General features: G+C 35.5%; 2 protein-coding genes across 10 annotated transcripts in view; one reads left to right on the forward strand and one right to left on the reverse strand.

The window, feature by feature from the left end:
• LOC117408693 (electrogenic aspartate/glutamate antiporter SLC25A12, mitochondrial-like) overlaps nucleotides 1-754 on the forward strand; it is a 28,463-nt gene extending 27,709 nt beyond the window's left edge. For all 3 annotated transcript variants that reach the window (XM_059032254.1, XM_034013931.3, XM_034013939.3), the window contains exon 18: nucleotides 120-754. In XM_059032254.1, the coding sequence (XP_058888237.1) occupies nucleotides 120-324 (205 nt within the window). In that variant the 3' untranslated portion in view covers nucleotides 325-754. The remainder of the gene's footprint in view (nucleotides 1-119) is intronic.
• Nucleotides 364-26,965, reverse strand: LOC117408705 (cytoplasmic dynein 1 intermediate chain 2-like). Of its 7 annotated transcripts, none has more exons than XM_034013966.3 (17): nucleotides 26,830-26,965; nucleotides 24,193-24,310; nucleotides 23,370-23,484; nucleotides 21,964-22,054; nucleotides 19,706-19,765; nucleotides 18,660-18,775; nucleotides 9,752-9,838; nucleotides 9,138-9,300; nucleotides 8,628-8,727; nucleotides 7,542-7,667; nucleotides 6,211-6,357; nucleotides 5,721-5,834; nucleotides 5,267-5,400; nucleotides 4,428-4,572; nucleotides 4,045-4,185; nucleotides 3,337-3,462; nucleotides 364-2,085 (listed from the first exon to the last, which is right to left on the reverse strand). In XM_034013966.3, exons 2-17 carry the CDS (start codon nucleotides 24,298-24,300, stop codon nucleotides 1,972-1,974), a joined length of 1,887 nt encoding a protein of 628 aa, XP_033869857.1. In that variant the 5' UTR covers nucleotides 24,301-24,310; nucleotides 26,830-26,965; the 3' UTR covers nucleotides 364-1,971. The 7 variants fall into 7 exon arrangements, with proteins under 7 accessions (XP_033869857.1, XP_033869849.1, XP_033869842.1 ...); XM_034013958.3 differs by having other exon boundaries at nucleotides 9,752-9,835; nucleotides 21,964-22,105; XM_034013951.3 differs by having other exon boundaries at nucleotides 21,964-22,105.
• Nucleotides 26,966-27,302: the final 337 nt, after the last annotated feature.

Raw genomic sequence — 27,302 nt, forward strand, 5'->3', positions numbered from 1 at the left:
CAAGTCATTCAAATTTTACTGGAACAGTAACATGTACATAACTGGTTTTACTGTCAGGGATGTGGGTTGGTTTTTTTTTTTTTTTTTTTGTACACCCATGTTTTTTTCTATCTTTACAGCCGGCCTGCTGGTTCTGAGCCTACTCCAAAATCCAGGATTCATGAACTTCCTCCAGCTAGCCCTGACCATGTTGGTGGATATAAACTTGCTGCCGCCACATTTGCAGGAATAGAAAACAAGTTTGGTCTTTATCTGCCAAAGTTTAAGTCTTCTGGTGTTGTTACAATCCATCCACCAGCATCGAAGGAATCCCAGGGGTCTTAAACGCATCAATGTGCAATATAAAATGAGGCAGTTTTTGTGTTTATGTCCTGAATTGAACTGATTGGCTGCATGTTGGTTGAGCTGAGAGGTCACATATATTGTATTTTTTTTCCCCATATAACTTGGCTTGAAACAAATGGTTTGCTTTTAAGAAACTGCTAATTTCAAGGCCTCATTTCTGCATTTTTAACTTTTTAAAATATTAGCATGAATAGTGCTTTACGATTTGCTTTCAGTGTAACTGTAGATATTGTACATCTTTGTACAGAAACATCACAGCATTAAATAATTAAATCACATTTATTAAGCATTGCTGCAGTTATAATGAGTTGCTTAAAATGATGTACAGATGTTTTAAAATTGTTTTATTAAAATAAAAAATCATGACAAGTGTTAGTAAATAATTAAATCATGTATCATTTTCTTGTAATGTATTTTATTGAAGTAAATCATTAACATTTGGCTGAATTGTGTATTTAAAACGTTATTTATAATTTGGAATATCTTGTAATTCAAGTCAATTAACAAGGCAAGTAAATAGTATTTAGAACAAAACAAAATCAAACATGTTATAAATAATGTCATATATCAATGGCTATAAATTGAAACTTGCAGACAGACTAAAAAAAACATTAGAACTACATTTCCTGATCAGTTTTTTTTTTCTTCATGCTGTAGTTTTAATATCATATTTAAGGGTTTCTTTTAGCAATATTGGACTACCCAAAATGTTTACCTTATACACTTTTCATCATTCCAGGGAAGTGTTTACACCATATTTCATGCTCTTAAGTATATTACCCCTTTAAACTGGTGGTTAACATCTTGTTCATCACATGGCTTTATCAACAAATTGGAGCTGCATTTCTGAAATGGAGCATTTTAACAAAGTAGGTCTGGTTCTGCTTTCCATTAATTCAAGAAGGGGATTCAAGTTGCTGTGTAAAATACATACTTTATGAAGGTTAACAGTTTAGGTTATTTGACAAGAGCATACTACAATTTTGCATATAATGAATAAATGATTAAATTACTATATTTTCATAGGGACATAGCAGCCAAGGTAGTGAGCACACTTATCAATCATGACAGCAATTATGGTATTGGCTATTTTATCAAGTGAGCCTCACACAGGGAATGCAAAGCATAAGGAGAGAGTGTACCAATACAGTGATATATGCAGCTAACCTGAAGTGCCAAGATGCAAAACCTGACATTTTAATTAGTTCTCTAAGATAATACATGTTGAGATTTAAGGATTTTGGTAGAACTGGCAGAATCACTGATATAATAGTTTTTGCTAATTTAATGCAAAAGCCAATATGATAAATGGTTGTGCAGCATTTTAGTTTTTACAGTTTGATAGCCCTATTAAACTGTTTTTAAATAGAAACCTGTGTGTACTGTATCACTTCATCGAGACATTTAGAAATACCCAGTAAAGTATACAATGTGCCTATTGTCTTAGAAAACTGACCATTCTTGCTGGAAGATTTAAAAAGAAAAACAAGTTTAAAGTACACAATTGTGTGTATTCTTTTGATATAGTGGCTAGTACACCTAACCGTACAAAGTACATTTTTTTTGCTTTGTTGTACAAAAACCTGCGACTGGTCCCTACTCTGTCTGTGCTTCTTATCCAGTAAATCAGGCTGATAAACGCGCAGCAGCTTCCTCTTCTGCATCCGCTCTGTTCGCGTTGATTTCTGCAAGTGTGCGGGCAAAACGTGTCCATTCATCATTGCGTGGAACTGAGATTTGCTGTTGGAAAGAATTACAAAAAGAGAACATTAAAAAAAAAAAGTATTAGAATTCATATTATTTAAAATGGCTAATAACAAAGGCTTTAAACTTTCTCACAAGTCCCTTTAATGCTTCTTATTGCCAATACATTGTAGAGCCACACCCTGAACAACAAAAACTGCAGGTTGTTCAGGTAAGAATATTACTATAAAGCTTTGGTTATTACCCCATTAAGATACGACTTGAGTCCAGCATTTCACATTTACATCCATGTACAATACAAATACAGTCATATTGTCTTTTATACACAGTGCTAAAAATAAATAACATCCTGACCTCAGGCAGTGCAAGATCAGGAGAAACAATTATTTTACACCATAAAGTTGGCCTTTCAATTCACAACTGTTATGGATGTTTAAAGCACTCTGTTTGGAAGCTTCCCCATAGGCACAGAATAAACACATGAAAAAGCAGTGCTTTTCTGGGCCACTAGAATGCCTTAAAATCGCAGCAAATCAAAATACTGGAAACAGTTATGAAAAAAAAAATCCTAATGAGAATATGCCAAGTAAATACTATTTTAACAGTTTGTTTAGAAATTCTGAGAATTGTCTTGAAGCACAGAGGTAAAATAGACTGGAGACAATCTGCAATAGGTAAACACTGATAAAAGGCACATGATGTTGTTATACATGTAATTTTAATTGAGGGAAAATAATATTTAATATTAAAGAGTGGCAGGGCTCCGAAAAATATAGCGTTACACGTCCCCACGTGTTGCAACAACTGTTTAAATAACATACCTGTCATTTATATTTTTATTGTTAACATCCTGATAACATTTTACACTTATAACTTTAAAGTCTGTTTCAAAGCTCTTTTCAAAATGGCTGCCCTAGTGGACCGATAGTGTAAGGATTATTGCCCACATTGTAACACAGCAATAACGATCCATGATGATCACAGTGATTTAGAGGACAGATCTCAAACCCCAGTGCACTAGAGTGGCCACTTTGAAAAGAGCTTTGAAACATACTTTAAAGTTTTAAGTGTAAAAAGTTGTCAGGATGTTAGAAAAGAAGAATGGTACGTTATAATACCTGATATAGCAAACACTATTAATTTTTAATGGCAACATTTCTCTGTCACATGTAGGCCTACCCCTTTTACCATGTCCGCAACAAAACAGATTTGTACAATACCGTAAAAAAAAATAATAGAAAATGCTGCTACAAATATGCATTAAAAATGAATAAATTCATCACTAACCTCTCCAACATCATAAATGAGTATCTGCCCATCTGAGTCTCCAACAGCAATTTCTCTGCCAGAATGTGCCCATCTCACACGATTCAAGGCTGGATTTCCTTCCACTGTTATACTTGCTGTAGGTACCTAAAGCAAGCATTTTCATTCATTTAATTTTTTAAATATATATTTGTGGGCAATGTTAAACTTTGTGTCATTAATAAAACAATGTATATATGTAATAAAAACAGCTGATTTCAAAATGCCCATATATCTGGATTTTCACTTCTCTGACCTGTGACCTAAGATTGCTACCATATTGTGGTCATGTCAGTTGTTGGTTTACAGATGACAGCTGTATTTTATGATTCTACCCAAATACCGAAACCCTTTAAATGTCATCATATGAATTGGGACTGGGAAAAAACAAGCTTAGCAGGGAGGTGAACATGTAAATTGAGGTCAATATATCATTATTTTAAAGCTACATTTAAAAACCACGTACAAGTATCCACAAATAAAATACACAAAGTGCATAAAATTGCCTAGCAACTGTCCTGTGTTTATCTTAAAATGTTGCTATGTAAGCTGCTCTCCACAAGGTGTTGAATGAATCTTTATGACTCGAATTTAGTAACTTTTCAACAAGGCAGGTAAATGTTAGAAGCACATCATTAGTATCTCAGTCTGCAGCACTGCTCTGAGAAGCTGTCACCTAACTCTACTTACCTCTGTGTCATTGTTGAGATTCCATAGATCAAGTCGGCCTACTCCATCAACACAAGCAAACAAGGCTGGGTGGGTGGGGGACCACATGATATCATAAACATAGTCTGAGTTATCCTCAAATGAGTAAAGTGGCTTGTTATTCTGAAAGGTAAAAATACAGCTTAGCTGTAAACAAGCATCACAGAGACAAGAAATGCATTACACTGAACTGATAAAGTGCCTTAGTGCCATAGTCATAGTCTACTGAGAAGTTAACACATTTCAGGCAAATAAATTAAATCATAAATGAATATGTATGATAAAACTAACTCATATCCAAAATATAAACAAATGTAGCTTACAGTAATGTCCGATTTAAGGTCCAGTAACTGCAGTTTATGTACCTTGGTTGACCACAGTTTCACTGTCCAGTCAAAGGATGAGGTGACAAACAGGTGGGAGAAATCGACTGGTCCTCCTGCTGTGTGACAATGGATACCTGTAATCGGTCCCTGGTGCCCTTCAAACATCTCACTGATTCCAGCTTTGCTAAAACATGAAACATTTAACTCTCTTAGCAGCAGCAGAGTCTTCAAGCAGTATTTAGAAATTAAAAGCAAATATATACATGTTCTGGGGCTTTCATTAGTCTGCCACTTGTGAAGCCCAGCATTTAAAGCACCCGACTTTGGGTACTTGGCACCTTATTTTTGCACGTCCTTAACTGACCTACTCTGAAGTAAAAACGAAGTAAAAGTCCATGCCCAGCCCTCTCAAGTATGGTCGGTGAAAGAAACAAGCAACTCTGACATCATTATCAGGATCCCTATTATATAATAGTCCGTAAAGTTCAATAATCACACATCACCAGCCATCATTATGAGAATCAATCAAACACAATACGGTATAATTAGGGATCCTAATTAATGCACACATTAATATTTTAAGTACTATATATCAAATTGAAGCTTAAGAAAAATTGCTAAACCACTAAAAATGTATTCTGATTGGTTATCCTGAAGTCCTACGCAGTATTTAACATATTCCAATCAAAGGATGGTTACAAATCAGGAAGGGGGCATTTCTACTTGTAATCAGTTGCAGTAGCTTCATTTTCAATAATTTTAGCTCGATGTAAAACATAACATGCATCAGGTACATGTATGTGTCTTCAGAGTTCTTGCAATAGAATAAAAACCTTTAGTTTGTCTGACTTTTTTTTTTTTTTTTTTTTTAGCTGTACCTTCCATGACGACATGCAGTGTACACAGAGCCCTCTTCACTTCCCACCACAAAGTTGTTGACATCGCCCAGTGGGAAGGACATGCAGGTGACAGCTACAGCCTTGGACTGCTTGTGGACCAATTCCATACTGTCCTGTTAACAGACAGGTGCTTGAGGACATTAGCTTCTTTATACTGCTGTTCACATTTACATTCAGTAACACTTCATGAAGACTTAACAGTGGACAACTGGGTTTTCGAAGATACCTGTAATGAAATCCCAGTCAATTTCCTCTGTAGTTAGCCAAAAATAAGTGTCACTTGTCTTACTGAAGTCCAAAAGTGATTGATTTAATTTTTCTAAACTGAAGAATAACACAGAGAAGAGGACATTTTTAACAAAGGGTCAACAGTCCTTTACATTGCTCAGCTAAGAAAAGAGTGAAGTGCGCGTTCTAATTGCCCATACAGTACCTGTGGCTGAGACAGCATGTCCAAACTCCAGGAACACATTTTCCCATCGGTTGAGATGCTGATCAGGTTGTGAGCATTCGGAGTACCCACCACGTTCACACAGTACACTGGATGCTGCATCAATCACAGAAAGAAAATAAATAGATGCTTATTAATAAATACAACTAAAGCTACAAATGTATCCATATTAAATTAATAAGACATATAAAATGTTCAGCATGTTTATGATTTACAAGACAACCAGTATTAAAAGAAAGTAAGGCATTTCTAACCAATAATCCATTTCTACTTCAAATGGGCCTGGTTTCATTTTTCCCTTTTTAATTTTCTACATTTGAAAAACATTACGGCTTTGCTTAAAGCCAGTATTATTTACTTTTACAAGGGATAGTTTTGTTTAAGTAGAAACTAATGGAAAACATTATGGTTAGTATCTGTATAACTCGACCATGAAGAATGTGATCGGATGCAAATCTCCTTTCCATCATACCGTGTGTGCAGCAGCGGAGAGCGGAGTCCTCTGCACTGGAGTCCTCTTATTGCTGCGGTTATCCCACAGAACTATCTGGCCAGAATACGTGCCACCAACAACTAGGTTTGGATGAAATTTTGTAAAAGCAGCCGACATCACTGCTGACTGTAAGGAAAAAAATACAGTTTTATATATTTTTTAAATTGATGACTGTAGAATGAAAAACTGTCAGGCTTCTGGAAATGACATCAGTTAAGCATTATACTGAAATGTCACCTTCAATCCAAGGGTAATGCTAAGTACATACGATAACTTGCTAAAAACAATATACAAGTGCTCCAATTCAAAGTAACACTATGTGCTTTAAAATTGCATCTGGCATGCTGCTTGTTTTTACTTTATCTTGCACAACTGACATTTCCATGACTAAATGCTGCCCATTTAATACACATTTCTAGAAAAGGAGGGGGTGGGGTATGGGACTGTAAAACGTGGTATATAATTACATTATTAATTCTAGTTTACTGTTTCTAAAATTCTTTTTGATAGACTGTTTGGAGTCATTACAGTGACAAACGTAATCTTGACAGTAATCTGACAGCATCTGATCTTAACGCTAGTTTTAATTTATCCAAGTGATTTTTCAAAAATCTGACATTTCAAAAACAAAAAAAAAATTCCACTTGAGCTAAATGGTTGGAAAAATAGTTCACACATTTTTATTTGTCTGCACAATCCTTTTCAAACTGTATCCATTTGAGGCAGCCCATGTGTTTCTACTTAAATCTGTCTTGTTCCATGTACCTTAGGGCATATACTTTGAACAGCATGCAAACAGAGAAGCTCTGTGTTTTCTGTCAATTTTGTCAGAAATTTCCTTTTTTTTTTCTAACTATCATATTTACAGGGATGGAAATAAGACTCCTATTGCACAGCAGTTTCACCCATTCCAGGTATTACTAGGAGCTTGATTAGCCACAATGTAGAGGTAACAAGCTCAGGTGTGTCTTATCATAAAATCAGGATTGGATCAAACTACTATGCAATGTAAGCCTTATTTCCTTTGCTCTCTTTTTAAATATGAATAATACAAATTAAAAATAAACACCTCAGAACTTTGTAACATGTTTAAACATTCTAAATGCTATGAGAAAAGCAGCTATTGAGGATTCCTTTTTAACTGCTAGTCTTCAGGTCCTCAATCAACATGTGTTTGCAAACAGATGTGGTTCAGGCACATGCCAGCTCAATGAAATCATGATGTTGAAAAGTAGAAGGAAACGACTGGCAGAGGGCCAAACTCATCAGCTAAAACCACCCATTTGGCGAGACACGATCTCACATCATACCTGGCAATGAAAGACATACTCTGGTGTGGTTTTCTTGTATTTCATGTTCCACACAAGGGCCACACCATCTGGCTCATGGGGGGCATCCTCGTTGTTGTTGTATGAGGCAACAAGCAGTTCAGGATACTGTTGACAGAAAAATCAGTAAAAATAAATGTCAAAAGGAAGTCAAGATTGCCTAAAGGCCCAGCACTGCCCTTTGTGGTGGTACTGAATGTTTCACTGTGTGCGTCAGCCATCTCGGCACAAAGATTTGTTTTTTTTCAGCACAGATTTTTTGCTCACCAAAGAAATCATGCAATTCACTTCACCCCCTTCTCTTTTGTGTTGGACCACTGTCCAGTCACTGTACAAAAGTCTGAAACCCAATCTACTCTTCGATGATGAGAGGCATTTGAAATATTCTCAGACATGCAGAGAGGGGTTATATTACTATAAAATAAGTTGTTTTGTGATACAAAGCCAATTCACTATGGTCTCATGTTTTCAAACACTTGTCAGATCAATTACCTGGCAAAAAGGCTTTATTGTATTAACCTATGCCCTTCTGTCAACTCAATATTACAACTATTCAGCCAAAAACATTATTAGTACTGGGCTGGAGGACTGGAGTGCCATCTAAATATTTCAATACATTCTCCACATTTGAATTCAATTTTGTTCATCCTGTTTTTAGCTTTCTCTGAATAAATATATTTGATATTTTCATGAATATTTTATAGTATTTCTCAATGACATTTAACAAGGAAACATAAATGTCTTCCTCTAGACTGTAAATGGAAATGACTGTGGCTGTATGGAAGACCTGTAGTCTCAAATTGAATATGGAAGGGGGGATGGGGTGACTAGCAGACTAATGGGGGTCAATGAATAGCTCCATTTAGGCTTTTTTTTAACTTGCCACAATGGCCATAATTAGAGTTGAAACCTTCAGAATAAATTAAACAAAATAATATACCACTGCAAGGATTTAAAATGACAATGATACTTTAGTCAAAATGGTACATACTAAAATAAAATACATTATCTATGTATGTATATCTATATCATTTTAATTATTATTATTATTTTTATTTGTTTCTTTACCTGAAATGACCAATCCAAGCAGGTAACAACACGATGCTTTGACCAACGTTCATCCATGAATTGTCTGTTTAAAGACAGTTTAGCTCCAGCCTGGATCTCTCTTCAAAAGAAATACAGGGATGTCAATTGTATTTTAAGTAAACAGACCCACCATATTTAGGTCCAGAACAGATTTAAACCAGAAACACAGATTTTACCCTTCTGCACAAACAACAACAAAATCAACCATCTCATGGCTGATTTTCATTACAATATTTCCCTCCATTTGCTAAGTATTTAGTTTTGTCTGAACAATTGAGATAGCTACAAAAAAAAAAAAACTGTGTGATTGAATTGCACACAATTGTTTTGATTGGAATTTGAGAATGCAACATGTGCTTGTTTTATTGCTGAAATGATTACTGAAAAGGAATATGGTCAACTTAAAACGATCAAGATTCCCTCCCTCAATTAACACTTAAATGAAAACTGAAAAAAGCCTGCAATTCTTGAATGTGTACTCAGTGTTACCCTTCCTTCTCTTCTAAATCCCTGCCGCTGTAGTCAAAGAACACATCCACGTGTTCAGAGAGGGCCCGCTCCACGATGCGGGTGCTGTGATCAAAGAAAGACAGAAACTCCTCCGAGTGGAGAACCTGCAGCTTTTCCTCTTCAGTCAGTTCATGAGGAGGAGCTGAAAGATGCAATAAACATGATTTTTTTTTTACTTTTGAACATTCACTGTTGTTTAAGGTCAACCTATATACTATCAAATTGCTTCCTTATGCAAACGTGGTGGTCTGGAGTCTACATTACACCATAGCATTTTTTTTTTGGTATTGATTTTTTGCAATTCTCCTGTAGCATTATCCTCAAAATAGTGCTAAACTATTTATTTATTTTTTACTTTCTGAAGATGCATTTAATGAACAATAGGGGAGTGAGCCCCCAATTGTAATATAATTCATGGCAATCATATAACACACATGGATTGTTTCAGGGAGTCTTGACAAAAAGGCAATAAGAAGAAATTCTGTATGCCAAGTTCATAGTGCAAATTCCCAGAACTTTATCTTTTCATCAACTAAAGGCAAAGACTTTAGAAAATCATCTACATTCAGACACATCCATCTCAATATTGTTACCTTCTTCCTCCTCCTTTTGCACTGCCTTCTCCTCCTCGGGTTCTATCACCGGTTTGAGTGGGGCAGTCTCCTCTTCCTCATCATCTTCTTAAGAATACAAACGAGATCACTATGACAGGACATCCTGACAAGGCCTTTCTGAATATTAACCATTATTATTAAATAGTCTTCTTTTTACTGTGCCTTTGCAAGCAGCTATTTTCAAAAACAAAACGCTGTCCGATTTGTCTTTTTTCTATGAGCTGTTTGAAAGAATAGAATTGTCTATTTGCAGAGCTGTTTGCACAGTAGCGAAACAGCCCCCTTCTCAGGTGGTTGAAGGCACTTGGCTGCCTCTCTTGCCTCATAACACACCTGAGGCATGGGTTTTCTCAGTAGAACCACAGGCCTTCTTGTGTGTTATGGTTTGCATATATAACATGTTATTCAGGATATAGGTCTGAAGTGTTGCTGAATGTGTTAGACCCTTGTCTGTCACATCACTGAATAAGTAACTATGGGATGCCATGCAGAGTGAGAACACCTGACCACAGCAATGTATCTGTTTTTCCTGCTACACTTACAGGAAACCAGCATGTGCACAGACGTCTGTTGAAGACCCTGGCTGAAATGCTAAACAAACATTTGAATACAAACCACAGAGCACTCATAGTGCATTTAAACTTACAATTCTGACCCAGAGTAATCTCAGGACTGGTAAAAAATATATTTGTTGCACAGCAGTTCCAGGTTTTGCAGGAACTTTGATTTAAGTCAAACCTAATTCATTTATAGAGAAATGGCTCAGGCGGGCCAATACACACACAGAGTAAAACCTAAAATTGCCAACACTTGTACTTTTTCTATATTAGGCTTTTAATGTATTTTAAATACAATCTCTAAGGACAAGTTTGTTTGCAATTAAAGCATTACTTTGTTCCATTCATTACCACAATGAATTAAGTGAATAAAACCACACCACTATTTATTAAAAACATGTTTTCAGTGTCACTGAAGTTAAAGCACGGAAGTAGAAAAACCAATTGTCAAAGGATATTGTAACAAGGTGAGTAATATCAGAAAAATGCATTAAACCTTCAGGTGGCAGCCATCAGGAACCCCAATCCATTACTCATGAAGCTGTTTCTGTTTTTTCAAAGTGCATTGCCAAAGTTATTAATCTAACCAAACTATATATTTATGTAACATGTATTCTAGATGACCTTGCTGTCCATTTCCTTTACTTGGTTACAAAATTACTCTTTACAAATGATCATTTTCTTTAACTAGCTACAATAAGCCAAAATGTCATCTGTTTACAAGCAGCAGGGTCCCTGCAGACAACAACTTCTCTCTCTTCAATGGGACACCAGGTATTCGACAGGGAGTAGTTCACTTGTTAGTACTCCCATGTCCATGTAACAAGTTGCCCTTCCACATGAGAAGTGATCGGAGAAGGGATGCTAACCAGCTGCCTAGACAGGGTCCCAGCAGCTAGGCCAGCTGACGAGACAGCACAGAACAGATGGTACTGCTGGGATTGTCTTCTTCCGCTACGAGGTGGCATTGGGATGGCACAGAGGTTTTCTGCTTGACTGCTTCCAATCACGTCTCTCCCCAACAGTAAGCATGTGCAATTACCGACCCACCAGGGGGTCTCATGACAAGTATTCAGCTGGAGGACTCATAACAAAATACAGCTTGCAGGCCTTACCAGCTGCCAAACCACACACATACAGACGAGCTTTCAAACAACCAGATATCCCAGCAAATAATAAAAAAATGTAAATAAAACTGCAGGTAAAGAAACTTGAAAGCTTACTTCATGGAGCACACTGTGGCGTTTAAATTGACTTAATCAAAATGAGAATGTCATCTGCCAATTCAGTATTAAATGGAATTGGGCAATTTCTTAAAGGAAGGGGGTGGAGGGGGCTGCATTCTGACAAGTTTACAGAACTGGGTTAGTGGCATGAGGAATTTCAATATATGCTCATACTTTCAAACCAAATGGGGAAGGTTAAAATCTTTCCTTTCAAGGGCCTCAATCAGCCTTAAAGGAAAACAGTAATCACTGTCTTTCAGCTAGCCCAGTCGCATTTGTCAGCCCTTTCCCGTCAATGCAGCCAGTGCAATCAACCTGCCAAGCATTCAGAACGGAAAGACAATCTGAAAATAAAGGGTATAATGCACCTGCCAGTGAAAATGGCCATTTCAAGAAAAGCTAGTGATCTTGGTGACCCTGCTGGGGAGGCGGTGGTGCAAAGGGGAAAGAACGCTTAAAAGAATTCACAGTGATCTCCGATCTCTTGCACGCTGACACTTCCTCACAAAGCATGCCAATTATAGCTTTTGTACCACTTAAGAAATGAAAGCTTTTTTGGGGAGAAATAATCACACAGAGCAAGAGAAAGATAATCATTCTTTATGACTGGACAATATATTAATGCAAACGCAGCCTTAGCTAGATGGGGTCCAGTGTTGTTCAAGTAGAAAACGAATGCCCTTTACACCCAACTCTGCAGGTGTGTATTCACCCACAAAAAATGCTGTACTGGGGAAAGACAAAAGGCCAGAAGAAAAAGGTGACTTAAAATTTTTTACATTTATTTTCAATACAATAGTTTTGTTATAAAAAAATATTTTAAGAAAACCCCATTGCTCAAAACAGGAAAGGAATTCTGAAAAGATGGAATTTAAAAAAAAAAGTTCAATAGGAATATTATTCTACCCCCCCAGTTTCCTATTCCTCTGTGCTGCTTTCTCTAGTTAGGAAGCAGGTGGAGTTAATCTTGTACTATTCAATGATCAAAACCTGGATTCAAACAAACGCATTGTATGCTTTACTGTCATTTGAAATGCTTAGCTTTCCAAAACCTCTCAACTATTGTATGATAATAATCACTGCAGCCAACGCTACTTTGAGTGTTATACCCAGGCTCTTTCGAAGGTTTACAAGTAATATGGTAATTGTGCATTTCTGACAGCAAAATGGCATCAATAAAAACAGGTCTTCATTATACACTAAACAAATATATTTTGACATGTGCATATCTGTTTTTCTATTCTGGAAATAAAAGCCCCTACCAACATTTCAAACTAACAACCTCCAAAACATATTTAACATTAAAGGCCTTAAAGCATTGCTGATCTGAAATCAACAATACGTTATACACATCAGAAATACTACTGGTTGGTAAGTAGGTGGACAGCACAATGCTAAGGGCTTGACTCAATTACAAAACATTTTGTCACTTTTGGCAATGTCTTCAATGCACTAACAAAAGCACTAGCCGAAAGGTTTGCCTACTTGGCTTTTTCTTATAAACTGTACCTTATGCCGTCACCTTATTGTCAATTCATGAAAGACATTTAAAGTATTTAGTAATTTAATATAAATAAACTGCTATATGCAAAACAGAAGAATATGTACTGCATAGCCCTTATGCATTGTATTTGTCCTTGATATAAGGAACGATAGATGTGCACAGGCCTATACAGAAAATATCTAACAGCGGGTTATTTTGTTCCTTGTTTAAAAAAAAAAAATCAGCATTAATAACAAAAACTAACAGCATAACTGTTGTGATACTGTCAGCTGCACTGCATGACACACCCTTCTTCAATAGGACTGCAGTATGTTATGTACTTAATACTATGCATTTTCTGTCATGAGATTTAAAGTTTCAGTCTGAAGAACCACAGTGAAAGTAGTGGTTACCATTTCGCTGTGTGTTTAACCTCTTTGTCAATGAATGCCAATGACAAGGTTAATGAACCACTGAGGTTTTCTTTTAACAGTGTTTTAATGTCAAAATTGTGATGTATTTTGGTGAGATGGAAAGAAAAGCATGGTTGTAAATTAGGATGTACCTAGCAATAACACTGTAGAGTGAAGTTCCAGTTGTCTGAGTAATGTGCTTCAGTGAAGCAGGTTAATCAAAGTTAAATCATCTGTGAAACGGGTGGCTTTTGTTAAGCTGAGACTCCACACTTCCAGTGTTCTTTTTTTTGTGGAAACTTAATAGAACCAAGAAAAAAATAATAAAGAAAAACAGTGTGTATGTGATATACAGACATAGATATATTATTTCCCAAATTTAGCCGTCGCTTATTGTAAATTACTTCTTACAATACGAATTCCCTTAACACAAATGTTGTCAGTGCAAATTATTGGAGCTCTCCCAGAGAGTAGAACAAAACTAAACTCCCTAGTTCAAACAGCTGAGTGTAAAGGAAAATAAAACAAAGCTGATAAACTGCTTTAGATAAATGTATTGTCTTACGTTAGAGATATTTTACATGAACTTCAATTGTGACATTTCTCTACCTGTCAACTGTAGGGGAGAAGTGGCTGGTACATGCCCACTACCTGATTGTGAAAACGGTCAGACTGATTAGGAGACATGTTGAGAGCTTAGTGTCTGAATGATATAATAACAGGACAACAATATAAGCAAAGTCAGTGCAAATGTGCTTGGTAGGATGGTCTGATGTTTCACAACTTCTAAACTCGTCCCTGTTCTTTAATCCTGTCATCCCTATGTCCCACTCCCCCCTATTCCCAGGCTATTATTCATCCCGCCGTACCAATTCAAAAGGGATTTGAGGACCAAGGTACACCGCCACTTCTTATGCTTCCTGCTGTTCCGAGATTTTAAACTGAAAGGATTGTAGATTATTCTATATTCATTTGAAAATTCAAATTTAAGATTCTGTATTAGGCAAAAATAAAATAAATAAATAAATAAATGAAATTAGAAATTCATGTACTTAGAAAAACATGAAGCATCTACAGACACAACCCATCCTTGTTTCATTCCTCTAACCAAGATTTTATCCTTGTAATAGGATTTTATTATTTTAAATGTAAAAGTCTTCGCAGATCTGTTCTTATGCCAGGTTTCCACTAAACTAAGTAATGAATCTAAACTTCACCATCCTCTTTTTTTTTTTTTTTTTTTTTTTTTTTTACTTATGCAGCATGTAACACATTCAAATATCACGTGATAATCGAATCACAAAAAGCACGTCACACGATTTCATCACGTCACAGCTGTTTTTTTCACTTTTAAATGTGAAATAGCTGATTATTGCAGATTTTATTAAAGTGGTCGAATTTTGTCACACACTTCCCTGATCGTACATTTCAGCCTGCAAAGAGAACACAGACTCAAGATTTCATGATAACTGCATGACAACACATTTGAAGGCAACATATAAAAATAAATAAATATGTAGTTTAATATAGTTTAAAAGTCACAGAGACTATCCGTCAGTGCTGCATTTAATATGCCTAGGAAAACAACACAGATTAAAAACAAATGTTTAGCTCCCGGGTAAAATAAATCCCTTGCCTGTTAGCAAACCACAGAATGGGAGTTGAGAGCACTAGAATTAAAAAATACAATGAAATAAAATAAGTAGTTATATTCCAAGTCAGGATTTAAATATAGTGTAAGGTAATCACTTGACTGTATTTTACTTATAGAACTAGAGAAAAACAAAAGAAAACATGTATCATTTTACACAGCAGCACAGGGGAAAAAACACTAGGATGGCAGAGATTACATCAACAGCTCTTCAAGACAACAGCACAGTTTCATTTCTAGAGACTGGGCATCAGCAGAAGCTATAGAGCCATTCGTTTTGAGAACTAAAGGTTCATTTAAATGTAAAACAACAAAAAAAATCTGATTACATTTCCTTTAAAGTTGAACACTTATCAAAAGAGGCAACTGTGTTATTTCCATGAAACAATGTAGTAACCTCCTTTAGTAATTCAATTAAGTGATTAAAACACTAAAGCAGGTACAGCAATTGCACCACTTCACAGCCACTTACAATCCTACAAACCTTATTTTTAAATGCAGATGAATAGTTTTCTACCTCAAGTGATCCAGATAGATATATAGACAGACAGATAGAGATACATAGATTCAACGTTTTTGGTATGTTTAACATACCTTTAACAAGGGAAAGTGTATTTGAAAACAAACAGTGGAGGTACTTATAGGCTTTTGATGCCATGGCAACTACACTCACTTATTTCTATGTAAATCTATTAATGTGTTAATGAGTATCTATACATTTATTTTCCTTTATTCTTCTGTATTGTACACTATCTAATTTTATTTCTTATAAAAACTACAAATTGTAGGTCATTCATGTTATGCTCATTTTTTCTAAAGCGTTGAACTATATTTTATATATATATATAAAATCATGAAATATGCAAATTTCAGCATTACAAGAGCAAATCAAATCGCATGAAAGTCACCTATGGCTTCTAACAGCGTTAGGCAACTTTCACGCGATTTGATTGGCTCTTGTAATGCTGAAATTTGCATATTTCCCAATTACCCATTGTTCTCTATTCATTGCTTTCATTCCCTTTAACTCGAAAGCTACTTGTTATTTTATATATATATATATATATATATATATATATATATATATATATATATATATATATATATATACTGTATATATACACACACACACAGTATATATCCTTTGCTTTGTCATGTCACTCTGACATTTAAATGGACTTCATGGGAATCTTCAATTCTTGACAGAAAAGTATATTAGAACCAGCCCAGTGAATCTTGCATTAATGGAAAGTTCTGCTTTCTGTAAATAGTGGCAATTAGGAATTTAATCAGCTGTCTAGCCACCTGACCATACTGACACTTCTAGCACAGCCTTTGTCTCTTCTATAGGGTTGCTGCATTATATTCCTGCTACTGCTTGATGACCTTGAGAGCTCACTGAAGTCTGTTCTGCTTGACAATATGATGAATCTCTCAATCAGTTGATATTTGTAGTGCCATACGGAATACCAAACAGGTGCACAATAATAAGCCTTTTTTTTTTTAAACAGGATCTATATTAATGATCTACACCGCATGGATCTACAGTAAATACCGCTTCCCTTTAACTCTATGATGTTTAACTCAGGGTGATTTATTGACCCACTTATAGAGAAATTGGTTTATACATTTTGATCATTGCCGTCAATATGAACAAGACATAGGATGTGTAGTGTCCTATGTCAACACTGAAAAGTCAGAAAATGTTTCACATAATCTGAATCTTGGCTGAATCTTATTTTTATCAACAGCAGTTTTATTAACAGTACAATGAGAATACAATCCACAATGAGAATGGCCATAAATCGATGCTGTTGGTTGTGATTGGGAAACAAAGGTTTACTATACCAAACTGTCTCCTTCAGCCTCAAGATTAAAACCCAAATTTAACAGATTTGGCTCAAAATAAACATTACGCAAGATCCAACCATCTCAGAAATTGTCCACTGTGAGTGCAGTGATGAGAGGGAAAAAAAGCTACCTGTACCACCAAATGAGTAATCAGTTATCAACAATGAAACAATGCAAGGTTCACCATATTAGAATCATGCTGGTTTACCGATTGGTGTTCACTTTTCTGCAGTAATGGTGGAAGTACCCTCTAGAAACTAAACAGTGTGACCCTCTAGATTTTGAAGTTACAAATATATTGCAACATTATTAAAATGGTCCATTTTAAAAAAAGGGATATATTGCTACAGGAACTGAAAAGGAAAGATCTCCATTAAACAATTACCTTTGAAAGAAAGTTGAAAATTATGAGAAACGGGTGATTTAGAAAGAATGAAAAGCCGTTTGTCTTTAAAATCTAATTTTGTTTCAACAAAAACACAATCTTGATCCTTTTCAATCCATGTGATCTAGCAAGTTTTTTGTACAAAACATTCTGCTTTCTTATCCCAGATATTTTAAGACTATGATTCTGGCTTTAAATCTTTTCCATTACACCTGAAGGCACATACAGAGTCACTCTCCTTGCACAACAGCAAGGAATTAGCCGTGCTTCCCACTGTGGCTCATCTCTGGGGCAGCTGCACTTTTTCTTTTTGTAAATGCAGGGTACAAACTGAGGTGAAGGGGTGTCATTTGTTTTTAATAGAAATGACTAACAATTTATAAAAAAAAACAAAAAAAACAACTTTATTTTCACAGATATGCAACTGTTTAATTATCAAGATTTCCAGATTTTGTGGTTTTCAGTTACTTAAATACACCAATAATCACAGCCAGGGGTGATCTAAACGCATATGTATTATAACACTAGAACCATTGGTGATGGAGTGGTGACAAAAAATGCTCTACATTACAAGTCATTTTATTATGAAGTAGCCTTAAGCAGAAATGCATCATCAAGATGACTATAATTACACAATGACACATATAAATTGGTAGCATGGCCTTATGTAAGCTATAGCACCATTTTGAAATGTGGCTTATAATGGTACAATATCTTGTTTATCAGATAAAAAGACGCTCATACAAAAGGGACCCTTTTAACGGGGTTAGAATGACCCTACTCCTCATCCGTACACTTATTCCTCTATGGACATGATCAGTACCATGAACACAGAATATAAGCATCGTTACTTAAAGTCTGACAAGCCCTCTTCCTCTTATCTTTTTTTTTCTATGATAAACCTAATTGCACAGTAAACCATAGGACCCAATTACTTTTTGGGGGTGGTTGATAATTGTGGACCCGAGCCTGAATTAATCTTTTCTTGTCCTTCCTACATCTCACGCTCTCTGCAATTTTCTTTGCTTTCATCTTTCTGAATAGAGAAGGCTGATAATTTCCACTCAACATATTCTTCCTGCTTCCATCTGTATGATCATAAAAACATGGGCAGCCACAACAGAACCAAATGGAATATAAACATTTGGTTCAAAATGCACGTCTGTGAGTTGTTTTGTTGTTTCCCTTGGCCCATTATCATCAGCGTATCTTTTGTATTAGCTGTGTGGTTTTCAAAGCATCCTAAAATCTGTAATCTTGAATGAAAACGGATGTGAAAAGTATATGTTTACCAGATGTAGACTTGAAATTGTATATTTACCTTCTTTCTGCTGCGTCACAACTGGGGTCTGGGTTTCCTTTGTGTAGGATACAACTTCACGTGGGGGGAAATCCACATGTGTAATTTTGCCCATTCTAAGTTTAAGGGGGCCTCGTCTAGACAAAAACAAACAAAACAGCAACAAGTTACAATTCTAATCCATTGATTCAAGCGATTGTTGTCAACACAACATTTTCATATCCCAAAGTCATAACATTATAATAAGAATGCAGTTAACATAGATAGATTTAGCTTCTTGCATACATTACTGATCTATTCCTCATCATCTTCAGCCTTTTTCAATCCACTGCTGGATGAAGGCTTCCCCAAGATTCTTCCACAAAAGCCTGCTGCATCCCTCATTCACGTTCACCTTACCATCTTCCTGGAGGTCTTCTTCTTGGTCGCATTATATCTCTTGGGATGCAGTCTAGTATCTCCTTGGTCCAGCGATGGTCTGATCTTCTTGCTACATGTCCGGCCCACTGCCATTTCAGTTTTTTTGCTCTTATAATAACACTGCATACTTATGCTTGCGCTCTTATCCATTCCTTCCTTTTCCTTCTCTTCTTGTTATTCTCAGCATGCATCTTTCCACGCTCCATTGAGTCATTTGTAATTTGAGTCATAACCTGGTGTAATTCTTGTATTCTTATTTGTAATTCTTCTGGGCATGTTGTAAATATGATGTCGGATGTCCTCAGCAAATCGTAGGGGATTCAAGGCTCAATTGATAGGCTCAACTGATCTTCAGCCCCTTATTTTCCCAGTGTTTTGAAAATGTCTTCTAGGGTGGCCGTGAAGAGTTTTGGGGAAATTGTATCTCCTTGATTAACTCCTTTTTCAATCTTGATTTTGTTGGTATTTATGGTCTTACTGTGGATGTCTATGTCTAGTATATGGCTTATATTATAGGAATATTTGTTCTAATAGTAAAGAAAGCATACAATAGTACATATTCTTAAGGATTATGGAAGAAAGGAACAGTTTAAAAGACACTTGAACTGTGTTAAAGGAAGAAGGAAGATAGTAAAGCTTTTCAATACCCCAGATCAGAATCAGAGTGAAGTTGTAGAACTGATGGATCAGTGTCCCAATGAAGTGTCCTGATTGGTTGCAGAGCAACCGTGCAGCATTAGCAAAAGAGGCCAAATATTAGTGAAAAGGGCATTTTCAAAATACTTTCTTAGCTCTAATAAAAAACTATGGGGTCTATTCAAATTACCTAAACAGTGACATATCTTTATACAGTTAAGCAATTAAATAAATCAATATAAATATTCCTGATTATATTTAAACAGTGGCAGTGGGTATTAGTATCTGCTGCTTAAATCCACTGAATATACCCCTAAACCTCAGCAAACATAGTTTCATAAAATAGTACTTAGACAAAGGATATAAATCTTACATACTCTGCATACAGTTCTAGGCCTAACCACTAATTTCTAATCATTTCTGTTGTTTTTCTTAGTAAGACAATTTTAACACCATTATAATTTGTGACATGCATAATTTAAATATGTGTTGCTGGTAATATCACTACATAACTGAGTACGGCATGCAACTGAATCAAAGAAAATTAAAACTAAAGGTGATCACACGAAGACCATATTGCTTTATTATATAGATTTAAGGCAGAAAAGTGAAATTACTGATGTCATCTCAATGTCATTGCTTATGTGGAGCAAAAAGGTTAGCGCTAATCCCTAAAATCTTAAATATATATAATGTAATGTGATCTTATGTAAAATACTCAATGGCCCAATGGCCCAATGGCCCGTCCCCCCCCCATCCCATCATTTAGTAGTCTGGTTATGACATAAGAAGACTTCAAAGATTTTTGTTATTTTGTACAGACTTAACACAGTGTAACGTAGTTTGTTGTGTTTCAGATTTAATGTATTGTATCACTGCCGAGGGGGGCTAAACATGCATCCATGTGTGCAGGAAATTGACATATTGGTAGAGGAAATGAGTCAACACGTAACCCTTTAGGTAAGGAAGAGTTCTGCAGCTCCACTGGGACAGGGAAACATCTAGAGTTACCAAAAGGGGGGACAGAATGTAATTATAGGTTAAGCACAGCCTAAGGCACCCCAATATCCATTTTATTTTTAATCCATTACACTCACTCTTCTAATTAAATATCCTGTTTAAAGGCAAAGGTGTTTGTTTAATCTTAAAAAAAAATAAAAAAAATAAAATTAAGCTTTTCCAAAAGTTATTTGCTCAGGTATATACCACAAAAAGAGGTAATTTCATATAATTACACCTTCATGTGTGTGCTATACAGTGTATTGGGATATCTATTAACTTTGGAATTACATTGTGGAAGATGCTGCTCACTGTCCAGATTTCAATAAATAGAATAGTCATACAAATTCACAGGCTTCTGCTCCACATTTTATGGCATGGTACAGCAGATGTGTCACATAGCCCCTAAGTACATACAGGATAGAATGACTACCTTCCCTGGTCTTACACACTTATATATTTGACATGTGTAGATTTGATATATGCACACATTTTTGTATCCAGTTTTATCAAGACCTTTTTTTAAGTGCACACCATGTTTTGCAAAAGGAAAAAGAGAATTTTTTTTACTAGTTTTGAAAAACATAAGTTTTATTTTCCTTTCACAAAAATGTTGCAAATTGCATTTTGTTGTAAAGATTTAAATAAATTTGGCCCATTTTATTAGTAGGTTTCTGCTATTATAATACTAGCAGATTACCCTTTAACACTGATATATATAGATCTATAAATCATAAAATTGAGCAGTTTGGGACCTTTAAGGCACTTAGTATTAGAGTAATAAGGTTATTCTGTCAATTTTGTGAAATCTCAAACTTTACTCTTATTTTTATTGTGATATAATCTTGACAATTTTGTTTAATTGAATGTCATTACTTTTGTTTCATTGCAATTATTGAAGGAGAGCATGCAATATATTTGTATAAAGTATAATATAATATAAAACAAACTTAGAAGTTATTAAAGGCTTACATATACATATACAGTATATATATATATATATATATATATATATATATATATATACACATATATATATATATTTATATATACAAACACACATATATATTTGTTTTAATACATCATATGAAGGTAAACAGATTTATTTTTGCAAGCTTATTAAAGTGAAAAAAGTTTGAATCTATATGAAAAATAACATTATTTTACTAAACACAAAATCAGGTACATGCTTGCTCTCGAGAGCTGTGTTTAAATCCCAAATAAAATGAAAGCATTATGTCATTAAAATATTACACCAAGATTATTATACCTAGCTCCAACGGCGCCATCACCAGAGTCTTGGCTCCCAGTCTCGCTTGGCGTGCTCACAGACTTAGAGGACGGAGACATAGGTGGAGGGACTAAATAGTGAAATAGACAGGTATCCTCTGTTACTACTCGGAGTGGTTGCGCTGTTCAGAATGTTTCAAAAGTAATTCAACATGGGAGGTTTAAATTAAAAGGAGATGTGTGAATCAAAACAAAAAATGATACAAGGAAGGGAGAATGAGCAGCAAAAAAGAGAAGGGAAAGAAAAAAAACTGTTAAATTTCATGCTCGGTTTTCATGCATGTGTGCAGTTAACTTAAGACATGCAATTTAAATCAACATTGCCAACTAACTGTGTCAAGTGTGCTCCTGTAACCGGAAAACATATGGCAGGGAAAACACTTTGTAATGCCGGTACTGGTGACCATAACAAATATTTTAAAAAGGTAACAACCCTTAATTTTCAATCATTTGTTAAAGTCTTAACGCATCCAAAACCTTTTAAAATATACTTAGGAATCTAATATTTATTACATGCTTATAGAATAATTGTGCCTAAACCATGGGCAAGATTTATATTCAACCCCAAAGTGAATGTTTAATGTTATACTGTAAAACTAGCAAGAATCAACTCACAGCATTATTGTAACTGTTTATACTTGCACCTACTGGAAGATGTTTCTTGCTAGTTTCATACCAGATAAAATGGACAGAAACTGGGATACTTCTCCCAAAAATTACATTTAGAAAATGTAAAAAATGTATTGTCCCAATAAAGCTTAGACTACAGGCCAAAAAGAGTTAAAGACTCGAATATTTGTGATATAATACTTACACATAAGTAGAGCAAAATATGTCTCATCAGAAAAGTGTGGGTGTGTGTACCAGCATTAAAGTGAAAAAGTAAACCAGGTAATGCAACATGCCTTTCAAATAAATATGATGGTGACATGAAAACATGCGACAGTGTACCATACTCTTATGCACATGATTGTACAGTGTATGCATGAAAGGAAAGCTGGAATGGTGCAAACCTGCAAAGTGTCTATAAAAAAGGGTTGTCTAAATATGAACGGCAGTTACTTTTTTACTTCAACACGCTACTAATACTTATGCTAATTTTTCTAAAGCTTATACCTAAATTATACTATTTAGAACCATAATGAAAATGCATTATACTTCTATTTTGCACGCATATGTGTCACAATTTTTAAAGGATGACACTGCTGGTTTGGTTGAAAAACATTTGTCTTATACAACTCTACTACCACCTACTGGCATGTAAACTACTATACTATAGATCTGTATCTAGTAGCGCATAAGGTGCAGACTTGCACTTTTTTTGTGATTGCCCTCGAGGAAATGACAGACAAGCAGAAGAGAAAACCTTTAGCATTAAACACGCACCAACTGGAGCGTCAGGTGTAATGCCCATGCTCTGGAGCAAAGCCTCTGTCTCACGCCGCTTCTTCTCCAGGTCAGAGTCATCCTGGGGCGGGGCCACTTCCTTCTTCTGATCAGCCTTAATGAAAATAGTGTCAAGATTGTATTTTAAATTTCTATAAAGAAATGATACAAGGGAATGGTTGTATGAATAGCTAAACCGTAAAGTCAATTAACTGTAGGCATTGGAATAATATCCTATACTTGCACTCCAAATACACAATCCAAATACACACTGTAAACATTGTATTTATTAATTTCTATACTAAAATACATGTCTGAGACATTTAAATCCTTGGTATTGGACATATACTGTAGACTTCAGATCATGAAAAGTATGTCACCCTGATCAGCTCTACATGTAGAATAGTATTTAATCTATACCATTAAAATACATAGGCCTATAGTTTGATCAAAAAACAAACAAAGGGGTTCTGCTGGGTGTGATTACTGCAAACAGTGTGGTCACTAGGAGCTACACTCCCAGTGTGTGAAAGAACTTTAAATTTTCAGCAGATTAACAAAACTGCTTCTGATTAGCCCAACCAATCAGAGGCCAGAGCTGCAAAAGTAAGTCACCTTTACCTAGATTTGGATATTATCAAGAATATTTTCTAAGGACTATCCATACCAAGTTTCATCACCACCAGATATTTGTTATATTTCTTTAAAAAAGTAGACATACTGACGGTGAGACTTATATCTCTGTCACTAGGCATAAATAGTAGATGGACTCAAACATACCAATCTTAGAGATAATCAGTGACATTAAAGTTGACTAACTTACTTCTTTCTTCTTCCGCTCCTCCTCTTTCCTTTTCTTCTCCTCCCTGATTTGAGCCAGGCGCTGTTTCTTGCGCTCAAGCTCTGCTTTCAGTTCGCTTTTGTCAGACATGGTTACAGACCTACATGATTGAGAAATGATACGTTTCAGCACACAATTCTAATCCTGTTGCAATGCTATGATTGTTTGTCCAAAACACTGTACAAAATAGCAGAAAAAATACAACTGTTCTCAAATATTTAAATTTGTGAATTCTTAGTGTCAGAGAGCAGAATCCTACCACAGACTAATCAGAGCTATACCGTGAGTGCCCTCTGTTGTCTTCTTTTCTTACTACAGGATAATTACAATTTCCTTTCTTTGCCACACAGTTGCTATTGTGTTCACCATTCAGTGACCAGGTGGCCAGTGTGCAGCATGAGTGTTCAGCCTTCGACAGTAGCTTGCTTTTAGGCCCTTTGTCTATACTGTTCAGCCTCCAAAACACGTGTGAATGTGCTTTAAAAGGTGAAATATGTTTTTCAAAGTGGCAATTAAAGCTGTGATAGTAGGTAAGTTGCACCTGACCTTTTCAACACCGTACTAACTTAAAAGACAAAAATCATAAATAATGCATTTACAAAATGTCACCCGGGTTTTCAAATCCAATAGATTGATCTAAACTTATCTTCCATAAAGAGTAATGAATCTGTTGATATCAGTGTCATTCTGCAGTGGCAGAAACATGTAATTTTAGGCTTAAATACAATTGATGGTGATCTTGTGTTAATGAAAAAGGCATAAACAAACAAATATGTGTTTCTTCTACCTGTACCTGTAAGATACGTATCCAGTATTTGCGGAGGTACATTTAACAACTATTAAAGGAACTGACTGATACAGTAAAGAAATGTTTTCTACAGGCCTACAGTCTAGGGCTATACAGGATAGGGTGCCTCTCTCTTCGGTAGGTTGATACCATAGAAAAACAAACAGACTGATAGTTCATAAGCAAGGAGTCTGTATTATTTTTTTACTTTCTAGTCAGTTCAGAAGATGCAGTACAATATAAACACATCAGGCAGCAAGTTCAATTCAAGGTTTCACATTGCTTCTGGATACTGTAACCACCTTCAGTATAGTATATTCAGATATAGTATATGCACTTCCTGTCTACCAACTATGCTGCTGTAAATTAGCCTAAATATTTTAACTATGATATATTAACTTTTATAATAAATACAAGTAGAACGGTGTACTTACAAGGTAGGTAGAAGTAATTTACTATCACTATAATAGTGTATCAGAAAAGTGTTCAGTTTTCAAGTAAAATATAGCTAGAACATGATGTTCTTAAGTTGTGCCATTTTTCTCCCGATGTCACCCGTTTACAGAGTTAAAGTATTATCTAAAACAAGTTGACAATTCTAAGACAGTGAGTTTCTTAATTAGTTATAATTCTGCACTTTATTTTAGATTGTAGATATTAAATGGGAGGTTTTAAGAACTTCATGTTTATTCAAACTTCAAATTATGTATCTTTATAATAAGTTCAACAAATATATTGAAAGCCACAAAATTTCAACAAAAATCAAAGGTGTTCCTTAATCGAACAGACCGAAACTTTGAATAAAGTACCTCTACTTGGCAACTGTTTGTACCAGTACTTGTTGACGATGATGTAATCCTTCACAAGACCAACAGAAACGTTCATGTGGAAAATATTGTTAAAGAGTAACAGGTTCAACGTCAAGTCTACAGGAACACCTATAGAATCTGAACGTACTTCAGCAGCGGTCTTGTTTATATTATCCATATAGCACTCTGATAAATTGATTTACAATATACCACAGTGAATTAAAAAAAAAGTCACTTTCCTATGTTTTTTTTTTTAAAAATTGCCATTGAAGTAGTGCGTCGAGATAACAAGCAGTAGAAAATAAAGATAAAACTGTTACTTCAGAATCTGTAATAAAAACCCCAGAAGTTAACCTTCACTCGTCCATTCCATGCCAAGCGGTCTAATTCGACGCACTATTGTACTGTAAACACCTGTACAGTTTAGCCCACATTAACGGTTCTACACACACACACACATATATATATATGGCACAAGTCGAGAAGACAGTGTGATCTTATTTTAGTAATGTACGGGTACATTAGTACTAGAATAAAAATATGGAGAAACTATCATGAACTCCATAGTTTCGTGGAAATCAGTCGAGCGATTTAACTAAAAACAAACGCACTGATCTTAGTTGTGTGTCGGTTTAATTATTTGCTTCGGTGTTCTCAGAAAATGAATCAAGTCAGCCCCACCCGAACATCAATGCTGCTGCCCAGCACTGCTGGCAGCAGGTTGTGCAAGTTGACGTGCAGTTTAGTGAAATCCATTACCATTACATGTCACGTGACCGATTACTGCACAGGTGTTTTAATTTATACAAATAATATACAGTAATAAATACAGTTTTTTAAAAAAATGTTTACATCATAGAACACAGGCAATAGCCCAGCCTAACTCGGCTGCCGGCTAGGCCTTCTTCTGACATAACAAGGACAACTGAAGAGTGGTTTAGAATATTAACACGTGAGACAGCACTCCAGTTATAACTATTAAAGCAATAATTATATTGTGTATTGATTGTTTAATTAACTGACCTGAGAGTTGCTTGTCTTTTATCCGCAAAAATAAATAAACTGCTACCTTCCCTATGACTCTACCGTGTACACAAAGATGGAGACAAACTACGGTGACCGCAGAAGGACATACAGGATCCAGCGCAGTCAAAACAGGAACCTGGGACGTGGGAACTTGCGCGCCTGCTAGTTTTGCTACATATAATTAATACTTTATCTGGTTGACTGTCGAGTATGTTTACGTTCCCCAAAAGTGCTTTTAGTTTTGTTATTGGGTGTGGATGAATAGCATGTCCAGGCTATGTTATGGTAGTTCAGGTTAATAATTTTAAAAAAATAAATAAAAGGGTCATCTTCTCATACCAAGACCAAAACGAATATGATTAATTTTAGAGTTTCTGAATATTCTATGGTTTTAAAAGGTGCTGATTCCTCCTTCAAATATTAATGCTACGGCACTGCCATGGAAATGCAATGATTCTGTTCTCCGCTAC

The sequence above is a fragment of the Acipenser ruthenus genome, chromosome 10, assembly GCF_902713425.1.
Source record: "Acipenser ruthenus chromosome 10, fAciRut3.2 maternal haplotype, whole genome shotgun sequence".
In the NCBI taxonomy this organism is placed as follows: Eukaryota; Metazoa; Chordata; class Actinopteri; order Acipenseriformes; family Acipenseridae; genus Acipenser; species Acipenser ruthenus.